This window comes from Zootoca vivipara, chromosome 16, assembly GCF_963506605.1.
Source record: "Zootoca vivipara chromosome 16, rZooViv1.1, whole genome shotgun sequence".
Lineage (NCBI taxonomy): Eukaryota > Metazoa > Chordata > Lepidosauria > Squamata > Lacertidae > Zootoca > Zootoca vivipara.
The window spans coordinates 2571652-2587020 of NC_083291.1; the positions used below are offsets into that span (position 1 = coordinate 2571652).

At 43.1% G+C, this 15369-nt stretch overlaps 1 protein-coding gene across 1 annotated transcript in view; it reads right to left on the minus strand.

The window, feature by feature from the left end:
• ADAMTSL1 (ADAMTS like 1) overlaps positions 1-15369 on the minus strand; it is a 486266-nt gene that overhangs the window by 148397 nt on the left and 322500 nt on the right. Inside the window, exons 6-7 of the mRNA XM_060269080.1 lie at positions 10203-10329; positions 3108-3186 (exon numbers count right to left, since the gene is read on the minus strand). Of these exons, the coding sequence (XP_060125063.1) occupies positions 3108-3186; positions 10203-10329 (206 nt within the window). The remainder of the gene's footprint in view (positions 1-3107; positions 3187-10202; positions 10330-15369) is intronic.

Here is a 15369-nt window from a genome sequence, read left to right on the forward strand (position 1 = left end):
CAGGACGAACTCTGTTTTAATAATGCATTTTCCCACAGCGATGCAAATCCCCTTCTACATTTCATGCAAAACACACATGATTCTGCACCAGGCAGTTAAACGAAATACCCAACTGGTTCAACCAGCACCAACCCCTTCCTTGGACTTAGGTTGCGTTGCTAGCCCCAGCATGTTTTGAGAACATGGAAATGCATAGCAGAGGGAGGAGAAAGGAGAACAGAAAAGGAGGAATAAAAGAACAGTGGCTGGGAGAGTCCGTAGACAGGATCAGGGACAGGGGAAGATATTCCTTACGGAACCAAATTGTTGGCTCAGTGCAAGGGCTCATCCCCATTCCCCCCAGGTATTTAATCCCATGATGCAATAAGACAAGGGCATGACAAGTCACGGTGGCATAGAAATATGACCTGTTAAATGAAAACTGCCTCAGGTGTCAATCAGCTAGGCTTGTTAGGGAATTTCTTTCAGTATCTTCACATTACCGAAGCTGAACCAGGCTCAGCGTAACAGAGCACACTGGTTTCTTGCCAGGAGAACACATTTATTGCAAACACATGACAAGATCATGATCTTGTGTAAAGTTTACTCCAGGGTTGATATTCACCATCTGCCTATAGATTAGGAGTCATATTGGTCCTCGAGCTCTTTGCTATATTATATACTGTATATATATTCAGAACTCACTTTGAATGAGCTCATCCAAGGCACTACTTTATGTGGAGCTGAACTGCCTCTATTCTACAACTCTTCGCGATGCACATTATTTATGGTATCTCAGCTATGCTTGTAAAAACTGTGTGTGTTTCGCTTTCTGTCTGATCTTCCGTTTCACATATTTGCACTTTTCATTTCTCTCGACTGCTAAATAGCCTCACATAGCACCAGGTAGGATTGGCGAGGGGGATGGATAATTATTACGCACATACAGAACCTTTGATAAACCAGTTAATATTATATGGCTGTGCCAAACACCCGTAAACTATTAACCCTGGTCTGTGTTTAGAGATTTACGGAGATCCAGTTCGCACATTGCAGCATTAAAGTGACTATGCATCTAACCAGAATTTCTTCTGTGGGCTTTCTAGAATCTTGAAAATCATGTTAAAAGTGGTGCCTTGCTAGACGAATTTAATTCGTTCCACGGGTCTTTTCTTATAACGAAAATTCGTCTAGCAAATCCCATAGGAATGCATTGAATTTTTTTTTTTGATTTTTTTTTTTGCCCATAGGAACACATTAATTGAATTTCAATGCATTCCCTATGGGAAACCGCGATTCGCTAGACAAATTTTTCAAAAAAGAGAATTCGTCTAGCGAGGCAACCTCCGCTCGAAAAATCCTTTCGTTAAGCGGAAATTTCGTTAAGCAGGGCATTCGTTAAGCGAGGCACCATTGTATATTGTTCCCTGAAAATCAAGGGAGCACTGCACCATTTTAACAGCCATGATGATTTCAGTTAATATGCATCTTTCCATCTGCTTTCAACATCTCTTCTCTGGAGTATATTTTGTTTGGTTCAATTACCGGTCTCTCTCTCTCTCTCTCTCTCTCTCTCTCTCTCTCTCTCTCTCTCTCTCTCTCTCTGTTTACAGCAGGTAAAAGGGACACTGCCTGATCATCCAAAGTGTCACTGGCAATAAACTAAGCTGATCTAGATGCTACTTTCACCATGAGGACCACCTTTTTATAGTGAATTCCCCACCTTCTGACTGTGCCATCACAAAACAGAGGTCAACGTGTTAAGTCAGCAGGACCATAATGCAATGAGCTTCCCTCCAGCTTTTATTACTGTGGGATATGGCTGAGGACTGCATGACTCACACAGTGACTTCTGCTTGATGAGATGCGAGAAATTGTAGGCTTAAAGTAAGATGATAGGGGTTGCCCCTTTAAAAATCCAGCATCATCTCATCATGAATTACCTGTTCTTTGAGGAGGGGATACAACCCATGTTTCAACCATGTTATTCTCCAAGTGAACCAACTCTATTCAGAGTGCAGGGAAGCCTTCGCTGTATTCTCATCAACCAGCACAATCTTTTCTACAATGGTCCTTTGCATCAAGCTGGCTGGAAAATTAGTTCTAGTTACAGGTAGGTAGCCATGTTGGTCTGCCATAGTCAAAACAAAACAAATTCCTTCCAGTAGCACCTTAGAGACCAACTAAGTTGGTCATTGGTATGAGCTTTCGTGCATGCACACTTCTTCAGATACACTGAATTCTTCAGATACTTCTGTTTCAGTGTATCTGAAGAAGTGTGCATGCACACGAAAGCTCATACCAATGACAAACTTAGTTGGTCTCTGAAATATACTCGGAGTCGAGAGTGAATTTCATGCTCTTTATTCAGCTCATAGTCATCCAGGAGAAGAAGAGAAGAATGGCTCTTTTCCCAAAACCATCTGCTTATATACATTATTTACACAATGGGCCTTGCGTGATTGGCTACTTCAGGGCTACACCTGTGGGCCAATCAGGTTGTGGATTGACTTCTGCCTGCAGCCTGATTGGCTGCTCCTACGGGCCAATCAGGTTGCAGATTCACTTCTACCAGCCGCCTGATTGGCTGCTCCTGCAGGCCAATCAGGTTGCGGATTCACTTCCACCTGGAGTTGGATTGGGTAGCTCCTGCGGACCAATCAGACTGCTGATTCTGAATCCTATTGTTCTAGGATTCAGCTCAGTACATAACAGTCTCTAAGGTGCTACTGGAAGGATTTTTTTATTTTGTTTGGAAAATTAGTGTTTTATTTATGAGTTAAATTATAGCTTCATATAATTGTGCAGCTAACTGATGCTCTTGGGAGTGGTGTTTGAGGATAGGGCTGACCCCCACGTTGGGCAGGGGGCCAGGGGTAGAGAAGCTGTAGAGTTGCTGTTGTTTTTTGTAAATACAACTCCACAGCATATTATGAGCATTTGAATATTACTGTGTAATTAACACATGCAATGCTAAATAGGCTACAAAGCATTTTTTCATAGTGCAAAACCAAGTTCATGCAAAGCATTCAATTGCAAATATATGCAATTAAAACACACAGTTAAACAGCACTGTTAAAACAAGACAACAATTAAAAGCAGGAGACCACAATAAAGTGTACTTTTACTCACAGAGATGATCAGGACCTTTCAGCACCAGGCGAACATGTCGACTTCCGTAGGGAATAACAACCACGGTATCATCCGCTGGGTGGGGGAAGAGGGAGGCAAAAACCATACATGACCAACAAGCAAAGGAAGTGCCCAAACAAGTAGTGAAAACAGTTCTTCATGGGAAAATTGCAAGCCAAGTTTTGGGCCACCTAAAAAGAAAAACATTCAAACCCAATGAACCCTGAAGAACAACTACATATGAAACAATTATGCTCTGCTCTACCATCTCACAGACTTTGTGTGTGCTGTGCTGCTAGACAAATGCCCTTGTTTTCAAGGGAAAGCTATCACTTTAATTATACAGGGTTGCTTTGTAAAATAAACACTTATTACACGTCCATAGCAACAGCTGCTCTTGCAGATATTAGGCTACAAACCAGCTGTTTACTGACTTTCTTGTGAGCCTCCTCAGAAATTTGACTGTGCATCTGTTTTGTATTTAAACAGTTATCAACATTTTAACGGCAGAAGCCAAAGAGATATTTAACTGGCAAACAATGAGAATTTGATCTTTCTTTGGGAGGGGGAATGAAATATTCACTTGGTTGGGGTGTTGGGATGTGGGAACTGGGGTTTGGGGGGTTTGGTGGTCACATTGCTCAGATGATGGGGGCAAGGTAGTAGGAAGGAATAGAGAGGAAATATGACACAGGATCTACAAAACAAAACCAACAAACAAACACACCCAACTTTTTATCTTTTAAGATCACCCATTTTGGTGCTGGCTGGAGCAACTCAGCTCTCCACAGAAACTGACATTTGTAAGCAGAGAAAACAAAATTAGGTGCCAAGCTCAAATACTTGAAACTCTTTATCCCAATCATCCCACCACTTTAAATTAAAATACATATTGGATGCCAGCTCAGCACCCCTTCATTCTCACGCACCAAAGCATTATCACAGCCTCAGAAACCAACAGAAAAACTATTTTAATGCCTTTTTAAAATTATTAGCAAGCATATTTTACCTGCCTCAAACATTAGGAAAGGTCAGTGAAACCTTTGCTGCCTACCCTTGTAGTGCAAAAAAATTGGTTAATAAAAACTTAATGGAATGGGGCTGCTGAAAATAGAAAGTCTATGTTTACCCACAGGTCATCTGAAGTGCAAGCAACAGCAACCTTTCTATGTTAGCTTTATTTTTTTTTAAAAAACAACAACCCAGTAAGCTCAACACAGCTATAGTCTGTTCTTCTTACCCTGTTGTGAAAAAAGATTTGCTGTCTGCACTGCAAGTTCTGCTGTAGCCTTCTTTTGACTTTAAATGTTCAACTCCACCAAAGCCAGCAGCAGAGCTAAGGTGCCCCTTTCAAAGCCAAGTTGCTCAAGCCAAAAAGCAACACACAGCTCACTGAGGGCTTGGCCAACACCTCTGCTTGTCCCATGAGAGGTTCTGCCTTTGCCCTACTGCTGAAAACCTGCTCTTTAGAGCTAAATCAGAATAGCAGTCCATGGAAAACCCAAGTGCCATTTTTTCTTCCGATTTAGTGCTAAACCACAGGTTTTTGGGAGGGGGAAGTGGTAGGGCAAATGGATGTGGGTAAGCCCTGAGTCATATCATTGTCTAGACCAGTGTTTCCCAAACTTTTTGGGGGCTACAGTTTCCATCATTCTTGACCTGTCCTGCTAGCTAGGGATGGTGGGCATTTCAGTCCAAAAACAGTTTGAGACCCAAGTTTGGGAAACCCTGGTCTAGACTTCCCTACAGTCCAACATTTGAAATAATGTCTGTCTGGCCAATTGGGAATTGCCTCTCATTCATCTAGCCTCACCCAAGCTGGACAATACATACATAAATAAAAGTGTACGGCAAATTGTGCCATTTTGACCCTGTGATGCTTTGAGCGTGTATCCTTGCAGAGGAGATAAAAATCTTCCTTCTAAGTTTAATGCCGGAGAACACCCCTAAGGATAGGAGAAACATCCTCCTGTACGCATGTGCAGCGGCCAGAATGGTGCTAGCAAAAAACTGGAAAGGAGATAAAGTTCCATCAGTCCAAGATTGGCACCTAAAATTGGTAGAGTATATGAATTTAGCTAGAATAACAGCAATAATTAGGAAAACACACAAACAGAAAGTAAAAACGGAATGGAATTATGTGGTGGATTATTTTCATAAAGAAGGAGTGAGTTCAAGATGGACAATTTGTCTAGATTAGCACCAACAAGTTATTAGACAGATTATTAAAATCAAGGAAGATAGATGCTGATACATATATATATTAACATATCCGAGGGATATCTAAAAATATTGAAGGAATATAATAAGGAAGAAACATAAGGGTATAGGATTGGTGATAGGGAACCGATTTCATTATCTGGAAGTTCTTTTTATTTTATTGTACTGTCTTTTTACTGTAACTCTTTTTTTGTATTTTGTGTGTTTTGTATTTTACGTTCAGTTTTTGTTTTTGTTATCTTATGTACTGTTTCTGTTATTTTTTGTATTTATATGGATTTTCTTTTTAAAAAGAATAAAGATGTTTTAAAAAAAAATCATGTGTGATCCGTTGGAATACCGCTAAAGAAGAATTACTTGTGACTTGAGGCAAAGTAGCTTGGAATCCCTAGCAAGCAATCCATTTAGTCTTGACATAAAGCCAAAGTTAGAGAAAATGTCAGCAAAGCTGTCCTTTTATCAGCGCATGCCAGTGTGTTTATGTGAGAGAGGTCCAGATAAGAGCTGGCCATGTGTGTGCATGTGCAAGCTGAGGAGGGCAAAGAAGCGAAGACAGGCCTTGCCTTTGATCCAATAATGGTAGCAGCTCAGAGATTTTATTCAATTAAGTTTGACTATCCAAATCATGCTGGAATAGCACACAGTCCTATACACTCAGAAGTAAGCCAACTGCAACAGCACTTTACTCCCCACCCGCACCCCAGTAAGTGCATTTAGGATTTCAGCCGAAACCCACAAATTTCCCCAAAAGATAGCCTGCAAACCTTGGAATGCACAGTTACTTGGGAGATACAGTAATCCCCACTGATTCCCCCCCCCCTTTAGCTACTTAGGAGTAAGCATGCACAGGATTGCATTGCTAGTGAATCAAAGTCTCTAGACTCTAGAACAGGCACCCCCAAACTTCGGCCCTCCAGATGTTTTGGACTACAATTCCCATCATCCCTGACCACTGGTCCTCTTAGCTAGGAATCATGGGAGTTGTAGGCCAAAACATCTGGAGGGCCGCAGTTTGGGGATGCCTGCTCTAGAAGCATGACAGGAGCGAATCCTTTCTCAAAGCTACTCTGCAGTGGGGTCTTTCAGAAGCCCCACCCATTCCTGGCGAAAGGTCTAATTCCTTGAGCTCACCCCATCCCATGGCATGAAATCGACTGTGCTTGAGCGAAAGAACTCAACTTTCCAGGCATTCTAGCCCCACACAATGAGGGGAACGGAAATGCGTTTGGTGGCCTAGTCCCCTCTATTGCATCCTGACGGCTTGACTCTGCTGCGTTCCATGCATCGGAGAGCTAAGGACTGAAGTGGAGAGCTCACACTGAATGCGCAGCCCAGAAACCAGCACACAGAAACTGTGCACATGGCAGATGAGCTCAGGATCAGCACTTTATCTGTTACTTAGAGAAAGTGGATTCTGAAAAGCTGCCTCTGATTCGGAGGCAAGGCGGAGTCAAGGTGGGAAGAGATCCAGCCATGCAGAGGCTTTGCTGCAGAAGAAAAAAAATTCACAAACCAGACTAGTTTTCCAAGCAGGAGTAATAAAAACACGTTAAGTACTTTTGGTGGATGCAGAGAAAGAGCCTGGATTGCTGAAGCACCAGATCTTTCAAATAATCTTTCACTTTTATTTGCAAGAAGGGGACATCAACCCAGGTGTTTCCCCTTCAGAGGGGCGTAGGAGGGAAGTGGGGGATGCATCTCTCTTCCCACCATGGTAGTCCCCCCCCCCCAGTTTCTCACACTTCTGGGACTGATATACTATCCCTGTGAATACTGAGATAGTTGTTTCCGTTGCAAGGGCTAACAGTTCCACTGCTCCATCCACACCTTTGTCTTCTGATCCCTATCTCCATACCCTCCACTCCCCCCCACCGCCACACGCCACCCCACGATGTCTACAGAGTGGGAAAACAGAACTGAACACAGATACAAAGAGAAAATGAATTCAATATGATGGACGCAGCGATGCTTCAGAGAGAAAAAACATTCCCACCATTTATTTTGCCTTTTGGCACAGAAGCTGCTAATGCGAAGTGCTAAAAAATGGAATCTCTTAAGTGCAGTGGTGTTCCTCAGAGCTTCTAAAATACCTGCTTCACAGATGCTCAATCCCAGGCACAATTTCACCCCCCCCCTTTTGTGATAGTACAAGAGGGAAGGAAAACCAGAAGTGAAAGCAGACGTCCTCGGACCTTCAGCAGCCAAATGTTGCTTATGCCATGCCTTGCTGTGCGGGAAGATAGCTATGGATTCAAAGAGGAAGTATGGGAATGTATACTTGGACGATTTTTTTTTAAAAAAAATATACATATATAAGTAGTAGCAGCAATAACTGCAGCAACCCTGAGATTAAACAGACAAGTCATCCAAGGCTGCGGCTCCAGAGCACAGAAACATGAACAATGCTATCAGATTGAAAATCGTTGCACATAAGTAGAACCTGCAGCAAAATGTTGCAGTGTAAATATTTACTATATATATATATATTCCTACCCATTCTCTAAGGAGCTACAGGCAGTATAACATGCCCCTTTTCATTTTATTTCCACAACAACCTTTAAAAGCAGGTTGTGATGAGGGACAGTGGTGTATGGAAGTGAGAGCTGGATCATAAAGAAGGCTGATCGCCGAAGAATTGATGCTTTTGAACTATGGTGCTGGAGGAGACTCTTGAGAGTCCCATGGACTGCAAGAAGATCAAACCTATCCATTCTGAAGGAAATCAGCCCCGAGTGCTCACTGGAAGGACAGATCCTGAAGCTGAGGCTCCAAGACTTTGGCCACCTCATGAGAAGAGAAGACTCCCTGGAAAAGACCCTGGTGTTGGGAAAGATGGAGGGTACAAGGAGAAGGGGATGACAGAAGACGAGATGGTTGGACAGTGTTCTCGAAGCCACCAACATGAGTCTGACCAAATTGCGGGAGGCGGTGGAAGACAGGAGTGCCTGGTGTGCTCTGGTCCATGGTATCATGAAGAGTCGGACACGACTAAACAACAACATGATGAGGGACATAGCTAATAGTCTGTGGTGAGCTTAATGGTCCAGTAGGAATTTGGACCTGCTTCTCCCCAGCATAAACCCACCACTATTCAATAAGCCAAGGATGTATGGGGAACCTGTGGTGGTCTTCTGGGTGTTGCTGGGTGCCCTTGCCCCCAGTTACCATGGACAGCATTCAGAAATGCTGGGAGCTGAGGGGCCATAAAATTCCCTGCTCCTACACTAAGATCACGGCTGGCTCTACCATAGGACAGTGTGAGGCAACAGCCTCAGGCAGCTCATTCTGGGTGCCATTAAAAAGGTGGCAAACTGTTCGTAGTTTTATTATTGTTGCATTTTTTTTACTTTCATGGACAGGCACCTGTGGAACTGTGTGCCTCAGATGCCAAAATAACTAGAGAAAACCGGGGGACTGTTGTCTTTGACATATTGAGGGATGGAATTTGCTGTCCCGCTTCAGGCAGCAAAATGTATTTGCTGGTCCCGACTAAGCCGGGTTGGCTTTGCTATGATCTCAGCCTTACCACACATAGTATTTGCACAAGACTACACAGCTTTTCCTTGAATTGTTATTCCTCAAACTCCTGGGCCCATCGCAGCTAGTGGATTCATGTTCGGAAGCATGCTGTGCAAACTCAGGGTGTGTCTCAAACTCTTCCAGCCATCGGGCTATTCTTTGAGACTGTAAGGATGATTCTGTAAACAAACGCCTTTCCATGTTCCCCACAGAAACCAAACATAAATAGGTGGGGTAGATACTCAGCAGAAATGGCTCCACACACCCTTGTAAGAAATTACATGCTATTCTAGATGTTTAGTTCATGTGCCAGTTTTTCTTTCTAAATTCAGAATACAAACACACACACACACACACACACACACACACACACCATGCATTCTGTAAAACGAATGTTCCCTTTTGGCCAGGGTTGAGGAAAAGCTAAGGATTACTGTTAACAGCAGAGTGATTTGTACCAGGCTACACATTACATCACAACCTCATGTTATTATTGCCCCCTTTTTATTGCATGGTGCTCATGGAGGGGCAATTGGTAGCAAAGGGAGATGCTTAACCCTTCACCTGCCAGCAGTGCTCACGCCCTGCACCCCAATGGTTCTAGACTCATCTTGTCAAGGTAATCATGTGCCTAGGGCATCTCATAGGTAGAAGTCAAAGAGAGCATGGGATTTTTTTTAAGGGTAGGGGGAGCAGACACACTCCCTTTCCACTAGAAATCCCCCCCCCCACCAAAGGTGCGCTGCGATGGAGAAAGGGCCATCAGGCTGACATTACACAGCAGTTTTGCCCCAGCTGCAACATTGAATGAGGAAATCATTCACTAGAATGCCATAGCTTTCCCCCAAGTCCATTTTTGCTCCGAGGGCTAACGAATATTACCTCATGTTTTCTGGGGCACAAAATATTGCAGTTTTTGTGTGTGCGCCATAACTGTGGCCTGATTCCAACCCCAATGGGGCTTGTATACATTTGTAGCAGCTATGCTGCAGGCGAGCGAGTGGAAAGCCATTTAGCAGGTGCAGCTTCCCCCATCGCGGCAACACCAGAGCAGACACACCTGTGGAGTTTCCTTCTGACGCGTCAGGGAAAAGCGACATGTCCTCTGCGACATCTGGTAAACCTAACTTCCATCTGCGCGCCTTCAGAATCCAAACGCCAAGCCTTTTGTTGACGGAAGATTAAATCTGCCTGGTTTCCCAGCATGGGGTCAGTACAGTTAAAGGAAACATTTTTTAAAATGTTTGGGTTATAATTAAAACCCTTAGAAGCGATCGTCGGTCCCTTTACGCACCATTGTTTGGAGGGCGTTCATATTCCTGTTGAGGCAAAAAGTCAAATCAACATCTTACGTTTATTTGCCAAGAGCTGAGATTTATATTGGCCTCGGACAAGCCGGCAGGTGGAACCGTCTCCATTGCAGACCCCACAGTTATCCTCCTTGACAGAGCTTCCCAGCTGGTGGTCACAGCCAACAATCTGACAAAAGAGAAAGATGTGCAGTTCAAATTGAGCACCTCCTGACTGCTGGATCCATCTCTGCAGTTAGTTCCCGCCAATTTCTTTCCCCCCTCTCTCTCACACACTGTCTCAAGAGAGCCATAAAGCATGTTAGCAATGAAGGTGGGGGAGAGCAAATAAATTCGGCTGAGAGAGCTCCATCTGAACTGGGCAACAAGGAGATGATTCTGTGGCTACAAAGAAACGAGGGGGAAATGTTTATGAAAAGGAGTGGTGGCTTAGTAGCGATCGCTTCCTGGTCAGGGGTCCTACGATGAGGTACAGTGGTCCCTTGGTTCTCAAATGCCTTGGCACTCAAACAACTCGGAACCCAAACACAGCAAACCCGGAAGTAAGTGTTCCGGTTTGCGAACGTTTTTCGGAAGCCGAACGTGCTTCATTTTGAGTGTTACGCTTCCGTTTTGAGTGCCATACTTCTGTTTTGAGTGTTACGCTGAGGTCTGCCTATTTATTTTGCACTTTTGTTTTCACGGCTCTCTTTTTTGTTTTTGTGACTGTGTGAAACCCAGTTCAGCTACTGATTGATTGATTGTGCAACTGCAGTACATAGTTCATTGCTTTCATTTTATGAATCAATGGTCTCATTAGATAGTAAAATTCATGTTAAATTGCTGTTTTAGGGGTTGTTTTCAAAAGTCCTTTCAAAAGGAACGGATCAATCCATTTTGCATTACTTTCTATGGGAAAGCACGCCTTGGTTTTGGAACGCTTTGGTTTTGGAACGGACTTCCGGAATGGATTAAGTTTGAGAACCAAGGTACCACTGTACTATTTTTAACACACTTAGCTTGAAACAGGTAGACGACAAAGGCTTCAATGCCAACAGAAGGTTATCTTAAGACAGTCTTCACCCAACCTGGTGTCTTGTAGGGCTGATGGGAGTTGTAGTTCCAGGTGGTGAAGGCTGATCTAAGATTTACCATGTTGCGGAAGAGATGCACCACACACAAAAAGCAATGCATAAAAGTTGCATTCCAGTGACTTCACTATATCTAATAGGAGTGTGAAAAATCACGCCTGGAAGAAACACTGAGGAATGTACAGTCTGACACGCATGCTGTGGAGTTTATCTTAACTCACATTTTAAACCTGCGAGACTGAACGCACTTGCAGGGGTGCTCAGCGCTGCTAGCGATACAACCCAGAGTAAATAGAAACTTGCAACTTGGAGCCCAAACATACTAGTCTGCATTCTGCTGTGTTCCCAATAAAACACTCACTTCCAGAGTAACATGTTCAGATAATCATAGAATCATAGAGTTGGAAGAGACCACAAGGGCCATCCAGTCCAACCCCATGTTCAGGGTGACACACGAGAGAGGCTGTATTTAAAACAAGGGTTTGAAAACCAGCAAGTCTGGATTCCATTTCCAGCCCTCCAACAGGCATTGTGGGAGCCAATGGGCAGCCTCCTCTTCCATAATTTATATAACTTTGAGTGCTCAGCTCAAAACCAATACATAAAGCCTGATTTGCAAAACAGATAAGCTAGAGAACCTTGATCGAAATGGGTATAGGGTGTTTTGGTTTTTTTACATCAGTATGACCAACTAAGTCACTTTCATAGAGGTACCCAAGCTTAAATTGTCTGTAGAGCACACCATCAGGGCTCAGATGTGTTCATTTTTTAAAAGACACCACCCGTGTACAAACTCATATAACACTCTTAACAGTGATTTCTGCCACTTCCAATATCAGAAGAACCTTAGTGACACCACTGAATTTCACCTAAACTGAAATTTGTGTTGAATTTGACAAATATTACTAAGGCAAAACATCTGTTGGAATTTTGCATAAACATGATAGGACTCTCTTAAGACTAGTTTAACTTTTTGTGGCTGTTCACTAATCTCAAACCACGACCACCAAATTTCTGCTTAAAGGAAACTTTAGGAGATTACTTTGGGTGGGTGGGGGGAGACAGTAGAAATTTAGGGAGAAAATAAAAGCATTTATATGACAACCCAAATTTCTCATAGGGGTGGGGATGAGGGTTACACACTTTAAGGGGGGATTATTCAAGTAGAGCAGGCTTCTCCCACCCCAGTGCCCTCCAGATGTTGTTGGACTACAACTCCTATCCTCGCTGACCACTGACCATGTTGGCTTGGGAGCTGTAGTCCAGCATCCTTGCCCTGAGATCGATGAACTTATCACATTCTTGCCACCACAACAGCTGTTATTGTTAAGTAGCATAGCAATATCATTACTTGGCAGGCTAAAGATGAAACCCAGTTTCTGCTCCACATGCCACAAGTCAAAATGGTTGTGTTCTGAGGTTTAAAACAACATACTATAGTTTAGAAACTGACCTTTATATTTCATGTTAAGTGTGACCCCCTTAATTTGGGCGAACACCAAGTTGAGCTGGCAGGACAAAGAATCGGGATATGCAGCCATAATATAAAGACTCATACATCAGCCATTGTTTACAAGACACTACATGAGGCAGGAAAGGTGAGGCAATGAGTTTCTGTGGACCAGTAAAAGTATCCCTATGGTATAGCTATGTTCTCCCACTATGTGTGGACTTTGGGATTTCTTCAGGAATACAAACTGGACCAGCAATGACAAGTCCTGGGGAGCTTCGCATGCTCCTAAGTGCCCTAGGGCAAGACATTTTCATAATCATTTCTTCTCAGCATCGAGAAACTTGGCCAGGAAATGGTATAATAAAAACACACCAGCAACTCCAGCCAAGTATAGATAAATCTCTCTTTTGGTCTTTCAGAGGCCCTGTCTGCGCCACTGAGTTTATGGATAAAGATCCCAAGATTGGAATGGGTGTCCCTAATCCACTTAAACACTTGCTTTTAATTTAACCTTGCACATATTTTACAATCTGGTTGAATGCTGATATGCCCTGGAGCTTTGGTCTGGATATTTGAAAAAGGCGCAAGTGACAGTAAATATGGGAACTGGAGTTGCAAACAGTTTGAGGGACAACAGCTGCCTTGCAAACAAGCTCACTGTTAAAAATTGGTTGCAAGGAAAACCTATCACCATGATTTATTTCACTTAGAAATGGATCAAATGCTATCATTACTACTACGATTATATAACAACATACTGCTGTAGTAACTACTACAATTATTATAAAGTGAGAACGGTGTGCTAAACCATCCAATATGCATTGTAAACTAAACTAAAAAGAGATGTAGTGAATTGTACCAAAATTCTAATTTAGCGTCACAAGTCCCTTTCTTCCAAAGACACACTAGGGATTCAGGGTGGGAGACAGAGTTACCCTCAAGCCATCCCCAGACGCACACCACCAGGAGCATTTGCACAATGCCTGCGATGCCAGTACCCCTATGGCAGGCTTCCTCAAACTTGGCCCTCCAGATGTTTTGAGACTACAATTCTCATCATCCCTGACCACTGGTCCCCTTAGCTAGGGCTCATGGGAGTTGCAGGCCAAAAACATCTGGAGGGCCGAGTTTGCGGAAGCCTGCCCTATGGTGTCACATTGCCCTCCTCTGAGTTAGAGGACTCCAGCTAGAAGCCCTGGTGGAACCATAGTTTCCCCTGCTCCGTCACAGTAAACAACAGCTAAAGCAAGCTGAGCCCCTTTAAATGAAGAGGGGCCCCCCTCAGCAAAGACGGCACTAGTCAGAGGATGACAGCTGCTGCAACAGGACAAAAATAGAGCCCCCTTCGATGGATGGATGGATGCAACCCATGGATGGATCGCCTTCAGACGACAATTATACATGCACAAATTTCATATTTGGAATGTTTTTGTTGAAACCATACTGGCACACGGCTTAACATATTCTTGAGGGAAACAATAGATGTCCCTCTACATATATACTATGTAGTTTTGTATCCTTCATTACATTTTATGGTTATTTTGTTGTTGCTGTTTTCCTTTGCTTTTAAAAATATTTCCGCCATATTATCTTTCTCCCCTTTTTCTATCCCTTCTTTTTAATTTACTTTAATTTACTGTAATAATCCCAATATAAATTTATATAACACAATTCTCTAAAAAAAAGTGGTAACAGAGGGCTTCTTTGAAAGCCTACTCCTGAAAACAAGACAAATATGTATAGGGCTACTTATGAATTTGTATAATTTATACACATATGTATAAATTATAGCTTGGTATATATGCACAGACAGCAGTCTGACCCTTTCTGAGCTGCTTGTCCACACCTTTGGGGCAAAAGCCGCAATTATATTTACAAGCAGAAGTGATATATGATAATACACAGATACCTATATTTTATACGTTCTGTGTACAAAAAAAAATAATAATGTTCAAAAGCAACATTGGATAATAGCTTCCTTTCTTTTCTTTCATTTCCCTTGTACCAAAGACAATCTGTTTGGGTGACCAGTGTGGATCAAAAACATTTGGAATGTTTTATCCCAAAGGGTACATACAACTGAATACAAACTGTATTCCATTCTTTTTGCCACCTCTGCCCAAAATAATAGGACTTACACAGTGAATCTATGCACATGGAGTTTGTTAATTTCCTATGAATTCCCACAGGAGTCCAAGTTTCTCCTCTCTTCTCTGAATAATACTTTAATATTAAAGCTCTCAACTGAAATACCCGGCGGGGGGTGGGGGTGGATTTCCACTGAAGTCTACAATGCATCAACTATGCAGTTGCCAGATTCAGTACTCAATTATTCAGTCTCACTTGTTTTTTTGTGTTTTTTTGAGGGGTGCTCTCATTATGGGGACTCATATGGGGACGCAGGTGGTGCTGTGGGTTAAACCACAGAGCCTAGGGCTTGCCGATCAGAAGGTCGGCGGTTCGAATCCCTGCAATGGGGTGAGCTCCCGTTGTTCGGTCCCAGCTCCTGCCAACCTAGCAGTTCGAAAGCATGTCAAAATGCAAGTAGATAAATAGGAACCGCTACAGCGGGAAGGTAAACGGTGTTTCCATGTGCTGCTCTGGTTCGCCAAAAGCAGCTTTGTCATGCTGGCCACATGACCTGGAAGCTGTATGCCGGCTCCCTCGGCCAATAGAGTGAGATGAG